Source organism: Pteropus medius, unplaced genomic scaffold (assembly GCF_902729225.1).
Source record: "Pteropus medius unplaced genomic scaffold, Ma_sr-lr_union100, whole genome shotgun sequence".
Taxonomy (NCBI): Eukaryota; Metazoa; Chordata; class Mammalia; order Chiroptera; family Pteropodidae; genus Pteropus; species Pteropus medius.
Genome location: NW_024342647.1, coordinates 4,913,789 through 4,936,577, shown reverse-complemented (window position 1 = coordinate 4,936,577; position 22,789 = coordinate 4,913,789). Strand labels below are relative to the sequence as shown.

General features: G+C 45.8%; 1 protein-coding gene across 1 annotated transcript in view; it reads left to right on the top strand.

Annotated features, from left to right (window-relative positions):
- Nucleotides 1-22,789, top strand: part of PAPPA (pappalysin 1) — a 219,355-nt gene that overhangs the window by 17,524 nt on the left and 179,042 nt on the right. Inside the window, exon 2 of the mRNA XM_039866768.1 lies at nt 13,922-14,984. Within this exon, the coding sequence (XP_039722702.1) occupies nt 14,128-14,984 (857 nt within the window). The 5' untranslated portion in view covers nt 13,922-14,127. The remainder of the gene's footprint in view (nt 1-13,921; nt 14,985-22,789) is intronic.

Here is a 22,789-nt window from a genome sequence, read left to right as displayed (position 1 = left end):
GCCGGCAGTGTCATTTGAAACAGATGTTGATTGAAGAAGGGTTATTAATTGGGTAGATATCATAGTCACATGATGATCATGTGGCTCTACGTCATTTTTCTAGGAATTCTTTTGCCACCATCTTGAACATGAGTCTACTGTGCCTCCCTATTACCTACACATGGTAATGACAAAAATGAGCATATTTAGCATGTAATATGTGTCAGGCACTGTTCTGAGTACATTGCATGCATTGACTCTTTAATCCTCACAATGACTCTCTGAAATAGGTACTATTATAATCCCAGTTTTCCAGATAACAGAACTGAGGCACAGGAAAGTTAAGACTTGCCCAAGGTCACACGGCAAATAATGATAGAATCAGTCCCCAGGTTCCATGTTCTAACCACTCCTCCACGAAACTCTCTAGATCAGGTCGGAATTCCTTAGCCTCACATTTAACTTTCTCCCTAAGCATTCTTTCCCTATCATAACTATCCTAGTTCCTTATAGCAGGGTTTCTCAACTTCAGCACTATTGATGTTTTGGGATGAATAATTTTTTGCCGTGGGAGTTTGTCCTGTGCACTGTATGATGTTTAGCGACATCCCTGGCCTCTACCCACTTGATGCAGTAGCAGCCCTTCCTCCGTGGTTGTGATGACCAGAAATGTCTTCAGAAGCGTGACCAAACATGCACTGATTGAGAACCATTGACTTATGTGGATCCTTCTGATTAAATAGAATTCATTGGTGTTGTTAGAACATAGATTCCCACCTCCACGCTTTTTCACGTTTTGACCTTGCAGTGTCCTTGACCTCCTCCTCATCAGTCTCCTCTGAAAGACTTTCAGAGTCTTTCATTTTCTCAACCTCTTTTACAGACAGAGAGGAAACACTAGTCTTTCTGGGTTACTGATTTGCTTGCCTTTATGCTTTTTAGTTTACAAAATGGTCATTGATTCCAAACTTTCCATTTAAAATCCCCTAAAGATTCCAAAGGAGTCCTGAGTTAAAAGCTCAGTTCATTCCATGTATTCAGCAATTGTTCATTGGGCCTACCCTGTGTCAAGTCCCAGACTAGGCATTCAAAGTATGAGGTCAAAGAAGACACAATACCTGCATCTCAAGAGTTTATGTGATAGACTGTCAGAGCTGGAAAGGAACTTAGAGACCTACTCTTCAGCCTTTTCCAGTGGAGTAGATGGGGAAACCAAGCTCCAGAAGGTAGACGATATTTGATCAGGGTCAACTAGAGACCAAGCTCAAGGCCAAGCTAGATCATCCTTCCCCTAGTAGAATGAAATTAAAATTTCTAAGTCTTAATGACCAACCAAATACCATTTATTTATTCATCTGGAGCCTTAAAGAGCTCCTTTGAGTTGAGTCATAATTCACAATTTTCTATCAGATGGTAAAACAACAAAATTAACATGAGAAAAGTCTATCAGCCCTCTCTCTTCAAAATTTTGCTCACATACAGTTACGATATGCTTTTCATTGTAAGTCTTAGGGTGAATAACTCCAGATTGCCAGTGAGCACTGGACAGGGAGTCCTGAGACATGAGCCCTGGTCTTTCAGTTCTGTGACCCTATGAATAAGAACACCATGAAATCCCTAGCTAAGGATCCCCACCCCCATGGACTCTCTTCCTGAAAAACCACCAAAGAGTCCCTATTGTGTATGGAATAAATTTCAGATTTCTTGGCATGCCGTTCACAGTCCTTTGCAATCTAGCCTCAGACAGCCCTTGCTATTTCATTTCTCTTTATTACTCTGTGCACCCTCTGTTCCACCAAAAGCAGATGTCACAGCTCATGGCTTTGGCTTGTGCTTCATCTTCTGCTAGAAGGTCTTTGTCCAGCTTCCCCTGACCAGATTCCTATTCCTTGTGCAAGGCTCAGTCCTTGAGTTACTCGTTCAAGAAAACTTCCCTGAGCCTCCTTGTCTGAATCAAGTAGCTCTGTTTGCTTGTACTTGTGCTAGAACTTACTCTGTTACACTTTAATTATTTATAACTAAAACCTGCCCCTCATCCTCACATGGTCGGTTTTCCTCTGTCCGGACAGCATAAGGTAAAAGTTAAGAACAGGAGCTCTTGAGTCTGGTTGCCTGGGTTTGAACTCCACCCCTGTCACCTGCCCGTGACTTACTCAGGTTTGGGCAACTAATTTGGGCTTCTTTGAGTCTCAGTCTCCTCATCTGTAAAATGGAGACACTAACAATACTCCCTGCTTGGATTTTTGAAAAAGCTGCCTGAGCTAATCCATGCAAAGAACTTAGCACAGTGCCTGGCACTCCGTGAACGCTCGGCAGGCATCAGCTGTCACTGCTGTCCCTGCACAGGAGAGTAATTCCAGATGGCACCAGCCTTGAAAAGAGGGGATCTGCCTGTCTGGCCGCGCCCCTGCCTTATCTCCCTTTGTCATCTTTCTCCCTGAGAGGCTCTCCCCTGGCTGTGTGGGCCTGGATGAGGTGATGGCAGGCTCACCCCAGAGAGGAGCTTTTGTTTCCAGAGCTCAGCCCACACTGTCTGGGGTGTGTTTTTACATAACTTGCTGTGGGCCTGCGTCAGTTATGAAACTGACATCATTTGGCTTGGCTGTGTGGGAACCTTTCCCATCCTTCTGAGCGCCCTGGACTGACTACAGGTGCTCAGTTTCTCTCCTGATGCCATTTTACAGATGAGGATCTGAGGTCTAGAGATGGACCCAAAGTTGACCTACCCATTAGGCAAGCTGGCACAGTGCCTGAAGTCCACAGTACTTTTAGGGGTCCATAAAAATGGCTTGATTTCTTTTAAAATCAGAAGAAAAAACTTATGTAAAAATGAACCCAGCCTCTTGATAATATAATTATTTATACCAAATGCAATCATAAAACATTACACACACACACACACACACACACCTACAAAGACAGCACACACATACACATATGGAAAAAGAGCTCAGGGCCTGTGAAAGTGGTGACGTGACCTTGGATGAAGAGGAATTTGCCCAAGATCAGTAGTACATCAGTGGCAAATCAAGGCAAAAGTTCATATTGTCCCCCAATTTAGAAATCTTTTCTCTACATTTTCAAGGAAATCCCTAGAAGTTATTTCATTATAATCTTCACTTTGCACAGATGAAAAAAAAGGGAACCAGAGAGAGGGTACAACTTGCCTCGGGTCATACAGCTTGGTGATGCCAGCACTTGGCTGCATTGTGCTTTTCTGATCCTTATTACTTACTTTAGTACTTTATACAACCAGACTAGTGACTACTGATGCCAGCCTCCCACTGTATATATATATAGAAATGAAGAGTCAGAAGATAAAGGGGCTAACCCATGGCACAAAGATGCCCACTCCTGCCTCCAAGTTGAGGCTTTTTTTTCCAGTAGTCTAAAAATGGTTTGTCAAAATCTGTTCAAATTAAGTTTCCTCACAAGCCTTAGATCTTTCTTTTCTTCCTTCTTTGTTTCTTCTTCCCTTCTTGCCTTTCCTCCCTCCCTCCCTCTCTCCCTCCCTTTCTTCCTTCCTTCCTTTTCCTTCCTTCCTTCTTTCCTTCCTTCCTTCCTTCCTTCTTTCCTTCCATCCATCCATCCATCCATCCATCCACCTATCCATCCATCTATCCATTTAGCAAATGTTTATAGAGTATTTATGTTCTAGGCACCATACGGAAGTCTGGATGCAAAGTGGTGAACAGACGTGTACTCTTTACCCTCTTGGAGCCTCATTTTCCCCATGTGTGTGAACAGAATCATAATTTCTGTTTTGCCTCATTTAGAGAGTTCTGGGAGAAGCAAATTAAATAATTGAGATGCTTTGCACACTTTAAAATTTCAAGTAAACTTAAGAATGCTTCCTGTATTGTTATAACCAACAGAATGTATATAATTGATATGGGGAAGATTTAAAAATTTTGCTATATGAAGAAATAAATATTCAACTAATTTAAAAATAGTTTTGTTTGTATTTATTCACAGAAAACATAAGACATTGGTTAAGTACCTGGCTTTGGAGTCAGAGAGCTGGATTCTAATCCTGCTTGCTATTACAAGTCAACTGGACTTTGCCAAGTCAATGCAACACTCTGAGTCTCAGTTTCCTCATCTAAAAAATGAGACTGAAAGAACTTATAAAGTAGTCGTAATAATTTAATGAGATAATGCACATAAAGTTCTTTGAGTTTGCACATGGCACCCTAGAAATGGCTCCATTTTTTCTCAATAGATTCAAGTGGCTCTGCATGGCATTAGAAAATCAGGGTAATGATCCTAGGGACAATATCAGGAGGCAGCTATGGTAATAATAAGTCTTCCTAATTGCATAGTATCAACTGCTATTGTATCTACAAAAGAAGGACTGGCACTAGAATTAGGGAATAGCAGAGGGTATAGCCTATGTCTGGTCCATAACCTGGATGTCCAGCTAGGACCTGATACAGTAGATGCCCTTGAATGTGTGTTGACTAGATCGGTGAATGGATAAGTAGATAAAACAGGCAGAATTCAGAGTTCTAATTGGAGAATAGAAGAGACAGGAATAATAATCAAAAGCCTCAGGCATCTCTAGGGCTGTCCTGTAGTAAAGGGGACAAAATAACTCTGTGCGTTTCTGGACACCAGTTCCTGGACCACTGGGTGGAAAGGAGAGGGAGACGATTTGGGTTCACTCCAGGAGAGCATTGAGATATGCCCCAAAGTGAAAAGGCCTTCTTCAGACCTCAAGGAGTACTCTGATTCTAGAAGTATGAACAGTCACTTGTCGAGATGTGGTACAGGTGATTCAAGCAGGAGGTTGGGTGTTAAAAGGGATGGTTTAAAGATTTAAGGGAAACTCCAGCCCTGACTATGCCTGATTCCATGACTGATGAAAGGTAAGGGCTTGGAGCTGCTGTGAAGGATGTTGATGGCAGGATGCGCTGGTCCTTGACAATTTGCAGAGAAGTGATATCATTGTCTCTGAGGTTTGGTGAGTGAGCGGGGAGAGCTTGTAGGTCCTCGCATTATCAAACTGACCAAGCGTAGGCTATCTTCTCCAACATCAGCACCACTCGGTCTACCAGGGTCTGGTTTATGCTACAGCAGCCTTGAAGGGTGAATAAAAAGAAAGTGCTTGAATCTTCTTCCTCCTTCCCATCTTCCCTCTAACTCCCTCTCATCTTTCATCTTTGTCTTTTTTTTACTCTCCTCCTCTTACTTCCTTTTTTTAAAGTTGACATGCACCGATTTCATTGACAACGTGTGAAAAAAGAGAGCAAAAAGCATGTCTATTTCAGGGCACAAGTCAGAAAGGATAAAGTTTAACAGCACCAAAGAAGGGGAAAAAACAAATGATTCTAATTCTGAGAAAAAAGAACAGACATTTATGACTAATATCAGTAAAAAGTGTAGCCAACATTTATCACATGCTATGCACATGAGTGTTTGCATTCTCTCATAAATCCTCAGAATGGCACTATGCATTAAGTACTGTTATTATCAGTTGACAGTTGATGAAACTATCAGGGAGGTGAAGAGATTTTGCCCAAGGCTACGTAGCTAACAGGTGGCTGAGCTGGGATTCCAACAGATCAGACTCCACAGTACACATGCTTAACACTTGTTATATTGTCAGTGACCACGTGTCAAGTCCTGGTTTGTTCATTATCACATTAGTTCTCCCTACAACCATTGGCAGGAGATAGTATCTTCTCCATTTTGCAGATGTGAAGACTAAGACTAGGAGAGCCTTGATTTTCCAAATCGCATAGCTAGTGAATGGGAGAGCCAGCATTCGAATGCACAGTTGTCGATCTATAAGACCCTAACCTGGTTGTGTCTACACAGCCTACTGACATAGAAGCAAAGAAGGCAGGCTGGAGAGTCGAGAGCCAGAGGGAAATGCAAGTGCACGCTGAGCCCTCAAGGACACTTTGCGATCCCAAACACACAGTATAAGTCTAATAAAGCTTATGGGTTATAGGAGCCCCTAGGCATACTGTTGTCAACCTTGCCTTACATCTGGAGATCCTTAAATAGTTTACAGGGAAATATACATACATTGATCTCCTTTCTCTCTGAAAAATGATCTATGAAGTTCATAGGTTAAGACTTTTTAATCCCTGAAGTACATGTGGGGAAACTGAGGCTCAGAAAGTTGAATGAACCCATCCAAGGTCACACAACTATTACAAAAGGTAAGCAGACTCATGTAGTCAGAGGATTTTCGGATAATGGTTCCCAATATGGAAAAATAATAGAGGCAGAGAGCAGACGTGCATGCCGCCGTGGATGTTCTTTCTGCTGCTCTGCACGGGCCTGCAAAGGGAAATCTGGCCCCACACATTCACTTGCATGGTCAACACATGAGAGACGTCTGCGCTAATCTTGACCTTGGGACTTGCTCCAAAGAGTCACTATCGATGCTCCAGCTTCTTTTACACCAGGCGAGAGGCATATCTAGAATGCAGTATAGTTTGAGATAAGCCTCCAGCCAGGTACGATTTACTTCAAGCCACCTCCTTCCACTGAGTCTAAGATCAATCCTCTGAGCTAAGGCGGGCCTGGAGGGATGAGGATGCTGAGGAGTAGTCCCTCAGGTGCTGAGCTACCTGCCTCTGTGACTTCCTAGCCTTCCTCTGAATGCCTGGGGCTCCTGAGTCTTCTAGGGTCATTTTGGTAGTCCTCCCCCTGACTGAACCAAGTGCAGGGACCATGGGTACACTTAACCCAAATCTGTCTGTTTTAATCACTCTCCTCTGGGCAGATAAAAGCTTTCCATAGGATTGCTCTCTCAAGCATTCCTCTGTAGCTTTGATACCAGCCATTAAATCACAGAAGGGAAAACAAAACAAAATACAACAGAAAAGGGACCAGTTTCGACCTTTAGCTTTTAATTTTTTAGCCTCCTGAAAGAAACCAGATTGTTGACCTAAATTCCCCCCTTTCATCCCCACATCCTCTCACCTCTGCTTGTATTCCCCTGGCAGATGTCCCACAGCTAGTGGTCATCCTTAAATTGGAGGGCCTGAAACTGTCTTCCTTTCCTTTCTTCCCTTCCTCCATGACCTTGCACATGCTGTGGTGGGAACCAAGGCTGGGACATCCAAAGGGCCTGGGATCTCAGAGTCACAGAGAGTATGAGACAAAAGGCAACTCTGGTGTAACCCTCCTATCTCATAGAGTGAGGAGATGAGGAAGCCTAGAGAGAGGAGCTACTTTCCCAGGGACACACAGCGGAGTACTGGCAGAGCAAGGACACAAGGACCTTGACCTTGGCCTAAAAGTTATCCCATTGACGAAAAGCTTCCGGAGGAGAGTTCGGGCTTTGAAGTTAGTGTGGGTGTGATTCCACCACTCTCTAGCTGGGACCCTTGGGGGGCAGGGGGAAGTTACTTAGCCTTTCTATACCTCAGTTTCCTTCTCTGTCCAAAGAATATCAGGAAAGCCCACTTCACTGGGTCACTATGAGCACTAAATGGGATGCCTGTGCGTAGCAGAGAGACTGCCACTTAGAGGCTTTCAACAAATGTTCATTATTATTATCGTTACTTATTTGAAAATGCTACGTTATCACAAGCAGAAATGACCTGGGAAGAGTTTTCTCTCCTCCCACCTCCACTATCCCAGTGAGAGAAATAATAATAGAAACGATATAAATTGTCATCCTTTGCTAATTGTTCTTCTTCAATGGTGATGAAAGAAAGTCAGATGTTATCAGTTAATTTTGTGTTGCGTTAAACCATCTCGGGAAAACATTCTAAAAAAAAAAAACGAAACAAAACTGGATGAAGGTATAGCTGAGCTCCTGCTAGTCTGTGGGGGACTGAACTTGAAATTAGGAGCCTTGGATTCCAGTCATTCCCACTGCTTAGTGCTATGTGACCTTGGGCAGGTGATCTCACCTCTCTGAGTCTGTTTCCTCATCTGTAAATAGCAGCTATTATTCAAGGCTCTGTGAAGGTTCTATATGAGACATCTTGACACGGAAGCAACTATCTATCTATCTGCTCAACACACAGCAGGTGCTTCAGAAATGCACATTAGAGCTGAATATCAGATCTCAGACCCATCCTCCCACCAGGAGGAACATTTTCTTGGGGTGACCAAACCCCCAATTTTTGTATCTTCCTTACACCTTGCTTTGCTAACAATAGGTATTGAGTAAATTGAGGCAATGTATCATAATCAGACAAGATTCTGAACGGGGCACAAGGCAGTAGATATTAGAGAAATTTTAGTGGGAGAGCTTAGAAAACTTGTTGAATGATGGTGTTACAGTTTCCAAGGGTTACCATCACAGAGGGCTACCACAGACTGGGGGGCTTAAACAACAGAAATTTATTTTCTCACGATTTATTTTTCTGAGGCCTCTCTCCTTAGCTTGTAGATGGCCATCTTCCCTGTGACTTCATGGTTTATCTTCTGCGTGTGTCTGTGTCCTAATTTTCTCTTCTTACAAAGGCACTGGTCATACTGGGTTAGGTCTCACTCTAGGGACCCACTTTGGCTTTATTGCCTCCGTAAAGACCCTTGCTCCAATTAAAGTCACATTCTGAGGTACTAGAGGTTAGAACTTCAGCATATGAACTTTGGGAAGACACAGTTCAGCCCATCACAAATGGAAAATACGGGAGGCAGCCAAGGGTGTGACAGCAACCTTGAGAGGCACTCCTAACTCCAGAGAGACAATGAGGCCTGGGAAAATCTTGGGTCTCTGTGAAGTGGGCTGAGCCAAGTAGAAGAGATTCAGCACTAGTCATAAAGAACCATTGATTTTTAGATTTTTAGGCTAAGGCAGAAGAATGACATGGACATTTGCAGTCCTATTCAGCTTGCTTGTGCTGGCCCTGTGGACCTTATAGACATATTTTTGGAGGGGTCCATGCCTTCAAACAGCCCACACTTGGTGCTCAAGGCAGTGACATGATCAGGAACCTTGGCCCAGAAATCCCATAGGCCTGTATTCTAAGCTGTGTTGCCTTGCATAAGCCTCTTCCCCTCTCTGAGCCTCAGTTTTCTCTGAAAAAAATGGGGAATGCCAAGTTTGTTGCGAAGATTAAGTGAGAGAATTAATCTAGGGCTCATGGTGCTTAGCAACTTCTAAATAAAGGGTAACAAGCTTTTTAAAAAAATGTATTAATTGTAATTTGTTTCAAGTATGCAGTACATTGGTTAGACACCTACATAGTTCATAAAATGATCCCCCCAATTGTTCCCTCCCTAAAGAAGACAATAGAGAGATGGCCCTCCCCGCTTTCTTCCTTTACTTTTTTCTCAATAACAAACTCTGTGGAGCATCTACAAGATACCAGGCTCTGTTTTGGATGCTGGGCACTTTGAAATGAACCAAATAGACACATATATGGGAAACACAGACATTGGATATACTAAAGTGGTTCGTTTTTCGGACAGGAAGAGTATGATGAGTGTATGGGAAGAAGATTTGCCGGTGACTGGGGTGGAATGGAGTGGTCAGACAAAGGTGCCCTGGAGTAGTGTCTTAAAAGCGATCCTTAGAGGGTGACCCCAAAGCCCAAGGAGTCTCTCAGTCCAACCCTGACCAAGGCTTCAGGATACATCCCACAAGCTTTTGCCACTGGATTTGCCTGCCTACACATGCTCTTCATCTCGGGGTTGAAGTATAGTGGGTAGATAAAAAGAGGCAATTAGAGAAAACACCAAACTTTAAGGTGGGGCTGTAGAGCCCTTTTCACAGCAAGCCCATCTGCGAAAAGATTGGGACACGTTAGACAGGCCAACTGACCAGGGTTCTGGTGATGGATAATTGCTGTGAGGCCCAGGGTGAGCTCCTTTCCTGGTCTGGGCCCCCATCTTCCCATCTGTGGGGCAGACCCCAGACACCTCATATGGGCCTGGAAGAAGCCTCTCTCCCACTTTCACAGCGCCCTTGCATGTGCTTACAGACTTGAGGCAGGCTTATGCTAATCAGATGTAGATGTGTGCGGGATGGCCTGAGGCCTTCCATCTTGCCAGGTGGGGATACATCCCCTGGGATCCACCTCCAGTGCCACGCAGATGGCACCGACTTCAGACGGACTCTCGCCGTTTATTTCACTGTGTCTCCATCTTCCTGAAGAGCCATGAGGAGAGGTGGGGTGGAGGCGTCAGAGTTAAACTCGTATCCTCCAGAGAATACGGTCCCATGCCCCGTGTGGATATACACAGAGGAGAGGGGACCTGAGCATGCCAGAATCGGGAATGACCTGAAACATCAGATTCAAATCAACACATATTTTCGAGTACCCCCTACTTACAAGGGATCATTCTCACAGTGAACAAAAGAGCTCTTAAATTGTAGCAGGGGATCATTTAATCCTAACTCCGCCTTTTTCAGAGAAGGTAAATGAGGCTCCACCAGCAAAAGGAGTGTTCTGGCTTGTCTGGGACAAGTTTATCTGGCAAGCTGAGCCCAGATCTCTGGTTCTAGGTCCCTGGTTCTGGACTGGTGATACAACAGCACCCCCCCCCTCCAGTCCCCTGAAATGTGACTTCTATTGATGAAGTTGTTTTCATACAGAAATAGGTCCCCATCACCATCACGCCCCCTGCCCCGCATCTCTACTGAAGTTCAGTGATTTCCTTCCGCCACGTACATTCCAAGTAAATATGTCCCTGGAACTTCTAAAGCCACCACTTCAAGCTTCTCATTTCCTTTAACGTGTTTCCTCTTGGTTCCACTGAAAACCCCCTCTTTGCCCTTCCTCTCTGCCTCCTGGGGCTAAGCCACCTCTTAGTCCTCTGCTCAGTGTTGCCGAGTCTGGCCTTTTCTCACTCTTTCCTTCTTCTCTCTCAACTGCAAACCTAGGTGGCCCGAGCCAGGGTCCCAAGCCCCAGGAAGGCTCTGAACTGAGGGCACCCTACAGATGTGTAAACATTTTACCTTGCTGACCCTACCAACAGCCTTCCAAAGGCAACAGGAAAACCAGGGTCTAAGAGGCCCTGGCAAAATAAAAACCTGCAGAGAAAGAAAAAGAGAGAGGGAGAAAGGATCCTGTTTCAGATGTTAATTTCCTCATTAGAAGAGTTTTCTGTTTAAGTGTGTGGGGGGTGGGGGCGAGCCGGGGGAGGGAGAGAAGGTGAGTTGAGGGATGGTGAAGTAACGCATTCCAAATCTGGAGCGAGACCTTGGCTTTGGAGGGGTCAGTGGGGAGGTATCCCTTAACTCACCGACTCCTACTAGCCTCTAAGCCCATGGGGATTTATGGTTTCTGAATGGGGTTTGCCAGTGGATCGGAGGAGGACTGGTGCTTTTTGAGACTTCATGCTACCTGCTCCTGCTGTATTGGTCAAGATGCCTTCAGGGTACCTTCTCTCTCTGGCCTTTCTGTATTTTGCTTGTTGTTATTTTCTACTTTTCATCCTTGACATCACTCCCAGACCCTCCAGCATGTTAAAAATGAACTTCCATTTGGGGAGCCATTGTATGCCAAAGATAGTTTATCTGCTATATCTTTTAAGTATGACAAAATACTTAAAGAGAGAGACCGATGAGGGAATTAAGATCCACAGAGATGAAGTGATTTGCCCCAGATGTACAGCTAGTAATTGCTGGCATCAGAATTACCCCAAGTCCAGAGACCTTGTTCTATCTTCCCTACTAAGAACACACTGTCTTCTGATTCTCTCTGTCCTTTAGCCGTGGAGATATAAATTAGTGCTTTTGATTTCGTTTGTCCATTTCTCTTCTCCCACTCTATTTATTCTCCATGCAACAGCCTGTCATTCATGTTCTCTTTCATGAGGCACTTACTGAGTGCCTGCTGTAGGCAAGGCATGGAGCAAGCAACTAGACAGGGTACAGAAGACACAGACAGTCATCACTCTCAGAAAGCATCTTGTTTGAGGGAGGAGGTGGGGTAGGATGACTCTGAAATGAGCAAGTGTCCAATTTCTTAAAAGTAAAATGAGTTCAGAGAAGAGAATGATTATTCCTTACAGGGCTATCAGGGAGAGCTTCTTGGAAGAGGTGGTTTCTAAATCTGGAATCACAGAAAAGCAGACTTGGACCAAGCATGTGAGGTGAACTTCATTCAGTTCCCTTCTTTACCAAGTGGAGAACCAAGACACAGAAGAAGTACTTGGTGCTTCATCAAAGTTTCCCAGCCTGTGAGAGCAGGTTGACTTTGTGAGGACACTCTGGCCATTTCCCGAAGGACTTTTGGGCGGGGCGTAGGAGGAGAGTCAGAGAGTAGGCGGATTTAGATGCCTGGCCAAAACTGCCATCCACGTCAGCTGCTGACAGAGAGATTTAGACAAATTCTAAGGCCCCAGTGCCCACAAAAGAGGAAAGACTGTGTGGGCCTCCTCTATTGATTTTTCTGGAAGCTCTCCATACTCATTTGATGAGCACTGATGGCAGATGCATACACAAAGTTATGGTGACCGCAACAGTTCTCCAGCTGAATGTAGGGACTGTCCCTCTAAATGAGCATCTTTTATTCATTCTCATATCCCTTTCTTTCTCCTCCCACCTGGCCTCATACATCATCTGACACTTAAAATACACTCTTAATTAGAAAGCCCTCTTCTCCATCCAACAGCCTGTCTGTGCCAAAGACACTGGGTATATTCCAGAAAGGCTGGGGGAATGAGGGTTGGTGAGTGTAAAGATAATTAGATCCAGAGAGAATCTGCTAAGGGACTTCCTGGGGTTCCCAGAGTAAATCTAGAGATGCCTGGCTTGGAACTTTCCCAAACACCCAACTAAAACTTGTGATACCCCCAAGCAGATGGTGTGATCCAAATTCACTGTGGCACTGATGAGGGAGAGGAAGGTGCTGTAGAGTTAGTGCAAAGGACAGTGAATCCCATGGTCCGATGGATCCAAGACCCACTTACCAACCAGTTGACTTTAAATCCATCTCTTTACCTTTAATTTCCATTTTCTCCCTGTTAACTTAATGTCACCACCTGGGGAGTATTTCATGGGTTAAATGAATTAATGCACACACAGAATTTAGCACAATGCTCGATCTGCCCATAAAAGCTTGGTACTTTTTTACTTATTATTATTAGCTATTATGCAGGAGTCCCCAACATCTGCTAATGTTAAGAAGCTGCACATTAAAAAAAAAAAATTAACTTTAGTGTTAGGGAAAAACAAACTGAATTGGGTCTCAGGAAATTTGTCAGTGACTTTGTGTAACCTGAAAAATGGCTTCCATTCTCTGGGCCTCAATCTTTTCACCTGTCAAGTGAAGGAGTTGAAAGTGGCGATCTTTAAAACTCTTTCCAGCTCAGATATTAAGCATGCCTGCCTTCCTTTGGGAATAAATGTCAGGGCTGGCTAGGACTCCTGTGAGAGCAGAAGCATCACCTTTGCTTGACCCTCACTTCTTCAGGCCAACTTTCTCGACAAATCACCACCACTGATCATTTGATCACTGCTAATGGCTGATGTACACTCAGTCGTGGTGACCATGGTAGAGGCTAGCCTATTAAATGAACATCTTCTATTCATTATTATCTTCCTCTGTTTCTCCTCTTACATCCGATATCATCTTACATGTAAAATACCCTCTTAATTATAAAGTCCTCTTCCCTATCTAACAGATTAACAAAATCAAAAGTCTTTAGGTTTTAATTACCATTGAATTAATTTAATTATCATGGTGGTGTCATTTTCTTTAGCTCAAGTACCCATTCTTCAAACAAAAATGATTTTTGTGTGCGACGTATTCAAAACCAATAAAAGTGAAACCGCTTGGGCTACAGTTGTGGTGAGAAGTCCCCACACCCAACTCACCTGTCCTCTGAGTTTCTCTAGCCCTCACCCTGCCCTAGGGGTGGTCCCAGAGGCCCCTTTAGTCACTGCCAGGATCCCCTAGGGCATAGTTTGAAGACCTTGGTCTAGACATCCTGGTAGGAATTTATCAGAGAAAAAATAACTTACCCCCACCTTCTTTCATCCTTTATTTACTCATCTTTCTCTTTTGGGGTCATATAGGGCTGTATGACAAATGTTCTTATGCCTCTCGCGATCGAGGATGGGTCGTGGGCATTCACACCGTCAGTGACCAAGGCAACAGAGACCCACGCTACTTTTTCTCCTTGAAGACAGACCGGGCCCGGCAAGTGACCACCATCAGTGCCCACCGCAGCTACCTCCCAGGCCAGTGGGTATACCTAGCTGCCACCTACGATGGGCGACTGATGAAGCTCTATGTGAATGGTGCCCAGGTGGCAACCTCTGGGGAGCAAGTGGGTGGCATATTCAGCCCACTGACCCAGAAGTGTAAAGTGCTCATGCTGGGAGGCAGCGCTCTGAATCACAACTACCGGGGCCACATCGAGCGCCTCAGTCTGTGGAAAGTGGCCAGGACTCAGCGGGAGCTGCTGCTGGACATGGAAGCCCGTGGCCTCTATGCTCCCCTACCTCAGCTCCTCCTCCAGGAGAACTGGGACAACGTGAAGCGCGCCTGGTCCCCCATGAAGGACGGCAGCATCCCCCGGGTGGAATTCAGTGGTCCCCACGGCTTCCTGCTGGACACGAGTTTGGAGCCCCCTCTGTGTGGGCAGACGTTGTGTGACAACGCAGAGGTCATCGCCAGCTACAACCAGCTCCCACGTTTCCGCCGGCTCAAGGTGGTGCGCTACCGTGTGGTCAACCTGCACGATGATGACCACGAGAACCCCACGGTGAGCCGCCAGCAGATTGATGTCCAGCACCGGCAGCTGGCCGAGGCCTTCAGGCTCTACAACATCTCCTGGGAGCTGGAGGTGCTGGACATCAGCAACTCCTCTCTGCGTCACCGCCTCATCCTGGCCAACTGTGACATCAGCAAGATTGGGGACGAGAACTGCGACCCCGAGTGCAACCACACGCTGACCGGCCACGACGGAGGGGACTGCCGCCACCTGCGCCACCCCGCCTTCACGAAGAAGCAGCAGAATGGGGTGTGTGACATGGACTGCAACTACGAACGGTTCAACTTCGATGGCGGAGAGTGCTGTGACCCTGACATTACGGACGTCACCAAGACTTGCTTCGATCCCGACTCTCCACACAGGTAAGAAGACCTCCTGGGCAGAGGATGCCCAGCGGAGAGCTGAACTTGTCCCCCATTTTATAGGAAAGTCACCTGATGCCTCAAAGGGTTACAGGAATTTTCCAGTTCACGTAACAGCTTTGTGACCAAGGCGAGTCTTACTCAGGTGATCACGGGGACCATATGCAAGCCTAGTCCATTACAAAAATATTTATTGAGGGCCTACTCTGAGCTAAAAAGGAAAACTCAGATCATTGTCTTCTCAAAGAACTCAGAGTCTAAACTGGGTGACGTGAGCTGAGTACAAATATCTGTGGAAACATACGTGGTAGAGTTGTGCTAGCCAATATGTAGTCCCTAGCCATGTGTCGCTATTTACATTGAAATTAGCTAAGATTAAATATAATTTAAAATCCAGTTCCCAGCCGCATTTCAAGTATACAGTGGCCAAATAGGGCTAGTGACCACCATACTGGATGGAACAATGTGGTCTGTTGGACAGTACAGGGAAAGCTGGGGTCAGCTGGGATTGGACAGCCTGGGTTCAGATCTCGGTAATGCTATTTCCTCATTCTGGGACCTCTTAGAAGCTACTTCCTCATTTTTGACTCATCATGGTACCTACTTTGTCAAGCAGCTCTGAGGATGGAGAATGAGAAAGGACATATAAAGCACAATCTCTTATAGTGACTAGCAGGTAATTGACTCTCAATAAGTGTATTTGTCATTATTGGTATAAAGAATGACAGGTAGCGTGTGCTGTGTTTGGGGAGGGCCATAAGAGATCAAAGAGAAAAAGTCGACTTGCAGCTTGTGTATCTCGGGCAAGGCTTAGGTACAATTTGGACCTCAGAGATTCGGTTGGGGGAGAAAGCAGGACACTTGAGGCAGAGGGACTTCTTTGTGTACTGCTGAGAAGAGGACAGGAAGGGGGCCCTTCTGTCTCATGCCTCCCTTAGCCCCTGCCTTGTGCTATCAGCTCTAACCAGGCACCACAAAGCAAAACCCAAAGGTGAACCTATGGACGATTTATATGTGATGTGGGACCCAGAAGAAATTCCAAGCCAGAGAGAGAGAGTCCACATCCACTTTTCTGATGTCCCAGATTCACCCTGAACTTTCTATTCTGTCCAGCACACAGGACCCTGGACTTGCTGATAGTCTGAGCACATTTGCAGACCTCTGCAGGTTTTCTGCTGACTCTTCTCTTTATGTCTCTCTCAAAAGAGCAAGGGCCTCCCATGCACAGACAAAATACCTATGTGCAAAGGAATGACGATGCTGGCAGGAGAATGTCGTGCCTGGCAGCAAGCCAGAAAGCACGTCAGCTCAGCCTCCTGGCACCAGGCAGTCCCCTGGACTCTCACCTTGGCTCAGACACATGAGCAGCCCATGTGGGAGGAAGCACTGGTGTGTGGCCAGTTCCTTCCAGGTCACAATGCCCTTTCATCTCTGCTGTCATTTGGGTTTAGACCGAATTTGGCAAGGAAGATAAGACAGGGGTTAGCATTTGTGTTTGATGGACAGGGAAATAGAGGAACTTCAGGAGTGAAATGATTCCGCCAAGGTCATGGGTCAGGAAAGTCATTTAAGTCAGTTAAGTCACAGATGCAAGTCTTCTGAGGTTAATGCAGTGTGTACTCTGCTGAGCTAGACTCCCAGGAGTTACCAGTGTGCCCAGCCAGAGTGGGCATGGGGGAGGGCAAAGGGCCAGGAATAGATAGAAGTCATTCACCCATTTGTTCATTCATTCATCCATTCATTCATTCATTCATCCATTCATGCAACATGTGTTTATTCAGCACCTACCAAGTGCCAGTAAGGTGAGTACTCTGCACCCTATATTGCTGAAGGAAATCCAGGATTCAAAGTGATAAAGGGATTTACCCAAGGTCATTCAGTTAATAAATTGAACCTAGGTCTATGGACTCCAAAGCTCCCAGTGAAGGAGGGTATTTCAAGTTCAAGGAACAATTAGAGGCAGAGTCAAAGGACAGGAGTGACAGGCAGGGTGGCTTTACTAAAGCCTTGGGAGAAAACTGCTGGGTATGATTGGGTCAGGACTGAGGGCAGCTGGCCTTTGTGGCAGGCGCGCTGTGCTGGTGTGGAGGGGCCGTGGGGCCCCAGGTCCGAGATACCTCACCATCAGCAGACAGAACTGGCAGGCTCCAACGGCCTTCCTCTTTTCTAAGCCATGGGACTGCACGCCCAGAATGTCTGTGAGCGGCCCTGTGCCAGAGCTGTGACCACTCACGCCAGGGCCTGTTTGTTTGCCGGCTGGGAAAGTCGTGCGCCCTGGGTGAGCCCCACCAGGCAACGTGTCACCTCCTGACGGGGTTGGGGGTGACAGCCTTCTGGCAGAATCAGCTCTGCTGTGTGCAGAGAGAAACCTGTAAAACTTTGTAGAGAAATATTTGCTTTTTGACTTTAAAAAAAAAAAAAGGAGAGAAGAGAGGAGAGAGGAAGAAATGAGAGAGAGAGAAAGAAATAAGGCACCTGTGATAGAAGCAGTGAAAATTAGATTGGCATGATCTAGGTGATTTTTAATAAGAAGCTGAACTTCGTTCTCACCCAGGGTGTTTCCCTCTCTCTCTGTCTCTGTCTCTCTGTCTGTCTGTCTCTCTCCCTCTCTCCCTCCCTACCTCAACCCCGCCCCCCGCTCTCTGTCTAAAGACAGTATTGAAATTACTATTTTTCAATCTGTGGCGGTGAACGAAGGACCCGGTTTTTTTAAATTTTCCCCTAGACGTTGAAAACCAATGTCTTTGTAATACGCATCAAAAATGAACTTTTTATAAAATGAAATTCCACAAGAGTGGCGAAGCGGTGTCAGAGTTTTGTGAAAGTTTCTAAATGCTCACTCCCCATTACTGTACTCACTGTGCCATAGACTAGTGAGCAGTCATTGGTGCACTGCCTACTTTGAGTAGCACTAATGAAAATTCATCATTCTGACAATTTATGTAGAATTCCCTTAAGTAAAGTCACATCCACCCAGTGATACAGCTGGGCAGGTTGGCAGGCTCCATCAGAGAAGTGCCATTTCTTTTAACACATGGAAACTCATCCTTTATCTGACACTCCTTGGGTCCCTGAGTCTGTGTTCGCAAGAATTCTTGTGCTACAGGAGAATACCCAATCCTAGCAGATCTGGGACTGCAGAAAACATCAAAATGGTATCAGATGTCAAACATCCTTGGAGATCACTGGGTCCTGACCCTTTACCCTCCATGGAGAGAAACTGGGGCCAAAGCTCACATAGTCCCTTAGCAGTCACCCTGGGGTTAAGGGTGTTTTAGATTTCTGCATCCTGGCCGTCTTCTATGGCATAGCTTTCCAGCACTGCCCTGACATCCTTGTGGCCACGGATTCCTACCTCTCACATTCTGTCCTTGCTCTGTTCTTCCCAACTTTCCTCGCGGGCTTAGGATTGTGAAGTGTTGAGTGAATGAGTTTGGAGGAGAATCTTTCCGCGAGCCACTGGAAAACTATTAGAGCTACATTGGCAGTGAGTTTTTCTTACTGAGAGGCTGTCATAAGGATGGCCAACTGAGGATGCACACCAAAAAGAGACTGGGACAGTGAGGGGGCCAGAGCCGTATCATAGAACCACTTGAAGATGTTTGGCCAGATGAGAGAATTCTCACAAGGCCATGACCACAGGGCCATGCCACATGCATTTCAAGCATCAGAAGACAGGTCGCATAGGAAAGGGAGCAGAATTCTTCTATGTGGCTCCTAAGCCACGGCTGAGACCAGAGTGTTACAATTACAGGACGCAGCTTTGAACTGAGTCACAGATCATGTCATCCGTAAGCAGAAAGGCCCTTCCAGGGCAGAGCTTCCCTGCAGGCTGAGTGAGCTCCGTCACCTGAGGTGTGCTCGGTGAAGTTGTGGCCAGGATTACGGCAGTGGTGGAAAAGGTGGCCTCGATGGGCTTGGGACTGAGCACCACACAGCCCAACGTTTTGCTGACATCTAATTCCAAGTCAGGTTAGAAAACCAAATGATAACTGTTTCTGTCCTCCTTAACAGGCATTTATTGGGCACATCTACCCCTGCTGGCCTCTCTGCTGTTCGCTGGGGATGTTGAAATGAGTGGGACAGGTTACTTAGCCTCGAGGGGCTTCCACTATAGTAGTGGAGTCACATTCAAACATAAGAAGCTCTGGTCTGCGGTTTTAGCGGCACACAGCAGGGCAGGAGACCTAAAACCCAATAATTTATTCTGACTATGGAAGAAAACGAGGCAAGTCAGCTGAGGCAGGCATGGTTTGAGTAGGCATTGGGGAACAGGCAGCACGTTGAGAGGTAGAGATGCAGTCTGCATCGCTCAGAGTCCTGGCAGGAAACACAAGGCACATTTGAAAAGAATAATTAAAGAGAATCGAAGGAGGGGCTCTTTTGAAGGAGATGCTATTTGCAACAGTGTAGACAGGGTTTAGGACAAACAGCAAGGCTAGTGTCAGCAACAGTGGGGAGTCATTTTCATCCTCGGCCTGTACAGGCAAGAGGAGGGATTGGTCATGGAACCCACTGAGAGTGGCTATGTGGAGAGGGCTTCCTGGCAGCAGCTGTGACTCTCCGCAGAGAGGGACAGCCATCCTACAGTCCCCGGCCGGAAGGAAGCCAGAAGACTACCTTCTACATATCATTCTCTTCTGCCTTCTAGTCTCTTGCCAGTGCTTCCCACTGGGGAACCTGACTGGAAATCACAAGGCAGAGGAGCCTGTTTATGTGACCCAAGGAGGCCAGCTTCTCAAGGGCATGGAGCAGGGTGAAGAGGGGTGGGGACTGGATGTGGACAAGCAAACAGAACCCGTCCAGAACCCAGAGAAAGCCAGCACATGGAGAGAGAACAGCATAAGCAAGAGAGAGGGGGAGGAGTTGGGTGAGGAAGGACAGGGAGAACACGGACTCATGGCGGGGAGCCAGACCATCAGCAGAGGAAGGTGTAGTTTATCTCACGGAAAACTCTAATATCAGCCCGAATCCTTCCCCCTTGCCTCTCTGCCTCTCTTTATTTCCTTCTTTTCTTATTTCCTTCCTTCCTTCTTTCTTTTCTTCTTCTTTTCCTCCCTCCCTTCCTCGTGCCCTCCCTTTCTTCTTTTTCACCTTCAATAAAATATTTGTTGAGTGCACCCACTTCCCAGCCCAGTCCCTGCCCTTTTGGAGCTCAGCATCTAGTGGATGAGACAGGCACGTAAACGCTGAAATCACTGAGTGAAGGAAGGACCCCCAGTGTCAGCCGGGAGGAGCGGTCTGTGTGAGCGGTAGAAGTCTTTCTGTCAGACCAGTCAGTCAGAAAAAGAGATTCCTGTGAACCTTGGCCATTCTCTACTGTGCTGGGGACGAGCCAGAACTTCATCCGCAGCCATTAAAGATGTCTACATACGAGTAAGATTGCACTTCCCATGCCTTTTTATAAATAAAATGGAACACCTGGACATTAATAGAAATCCACACTAGTAGGAAATCCAAGGGCATTTGACACCTTGGGCTGTATGCACCCCACTGCGAGAAGCTATTGTAACAAACCCACGAAGTTCGTTTGGACCCCTCCGGTCTACAAGCTCTGGCACCAGTAGGTGAACTTCACCTTTGTCCATGAATATCTATTCATGTGGAATAGTTCAGATGGATAAAAGAGATTTTCCATACATACTGTTGGCTCATAGAGAAGCATTTTATTTGTCTTCTCTTTATTATTATTATTATTATTTTTAATGTGACAAGGTATTCCCCTGCAGCCATGTTGCTGTTGTTGTTGTTGTTTTTAGACCCCAGTTGACTTTGCTGGAAGTTTTTGGAAAGAGTACAGTAAGCCTTGAGGCAGCCTCCTTGACCCCTCTGCTGACAGCTGTTGTCCTCCTCAGCTCTTCCCCTACCTCCTATCAGAGGCCATTCAGTGCTTCATCTTCACTCACTGGGATCTCTCACTTCTTTCTGGGATGATTTCCTGGGACATATGCTCCCTTCACCCAAGTTCTCTCCAAATCTGGAAAAGTTATATAGAATCAAGGGCTCTCTGAGATGTAAGGAGCAGCAGAGTGGTCCATCCCCTTCTTGCTGTGGATATGGACACTGAGCACCCAGGAGGGGCAAGCAGTGACCCAGGCCCCTCAGTGGGTATGGAGCCAAGCTGAGAGCAAGACCCAGAGTCTCATCTCTTGGTCCCAAGTTATTTCAGCCCCCTACATTGTCCCACTATCTTAGAAGCTGGCCACTGAAACTTAGAAAAACTCTATTTAGGATGGTCATATTCTTACCCATCATCCTTATTTTATTAAGACACTTTGGTATCCAAGGCACTGTGATAAATTCCCTAGGGATCTGAGATGTAATCTCTGTCTTGACGGTGCTTGTAAGCTGTGGTTTAATGACCTTTGGTTACAGTCATTCAAGAGATGGCAAGGAGGCAGCTGATTAATTCCCAGATGAACCAGGTAGACAATAAGGCTTACGTGCACTCTGAGAAAAGGCAGGCTCACGATGGTTTGGAGAAATTAGGAAAGGCTTTCCGGTGGAGAAGGTCTTCAAACAATCTTCCAGCATTAGCTGGCTTTGGCGTGATAGAAAGAGGTGGGTGAGAACAAAAGGATTGAGAGGGGGAGAAGTGTGGGGAGGGTGTAAGAAAGGAGTGAGTGTGCTTGGGACTTCATGCAGGTAGATGCCATGATTTGTTCTTTGGGTTACAGCGCTTCAAGAATCAGACTAGTCTAGAGTAAAAGAAAAATTCAAGGATGATGGATCCTAGCTCTGGCTCAGCAGTCTCGGGCAGGTCTCCCTGCATCTCCATTTTCACGTCTTTGAAAAGGGAATGATAATAATATCTGACGGCCTGGATCACACGATTGCCTTTAGGGTCACATAAAGTAATATCCCAGAAAGAGTTCTGGGGAGAGTTAACCAGCATGCAGATGAAAGAAGGCATTGTTATTTTTTAGTAACTTTGTTCATTCTTTTCCAGTAATCATGTAAGAGAAATTGCTTGGAATTTTATAATCAGAATATCAGAGTTTATTTAACGTGACTAATATTCATTAAAGCAATAACAGGAGTCAGGCTTAGTGTAGTGGAAAAATGATGCATGTTGGAGACTGACCAGGGTTTGAATCTTGCTTCCACTCTTCATTCACTGTCTGACCTTGGCCCATTTCTCAATAAGAATTGCTGGCTTGTCATCTGTAAAAGTTGGATGAGAACAGCTGTCCTGGGCCATGTCAGAAAACTTAAATGGGACATGTCAGAAGACTTCAATAATACAGTGTCTGGCACATAGTAGGTGCTGAGGAAGTGCCCCCACCTTTCTCAAGGACACACATGGCTCCTCTCTGTCACCACTGTTTTTCAGAGACATCTTCTTACAGCCTCTTAAAGAAGGCCCAGATGAAACCAATACACACACTGAGGGCCTTTACCCAGATGACTTTCATTCTTAAAATTCTTTTTTTTAGGACTGGCCGCAGAATTGGCATTTTGAATAAAGACCACATAGCTTATATCAAACTCATTGAGCTGGCACACTAGTTTATTTTGAAAATGACCCAGATGTCTAACCGTGTTAGAGCACATATTTCTGCATGGAACAATCCCAGTCGGTGTTGGGATTGGTCATAATGGGTGGCGTGCCAGTTTGGTTGAAGTTCCTCGATTTTTGACCATCTCCAGCACACATTCCTGCCTGAGTGTAGACACACACACACACACCACACACACACATGGCATCCAGGCCCGCTTGTACACAGGGTCCCATCTTCTCTGAATCAGTCTGGGTGTCCCTCATGCTTTTCTTCTGAACAAAGTCCACCTTTACTCACAGGTCC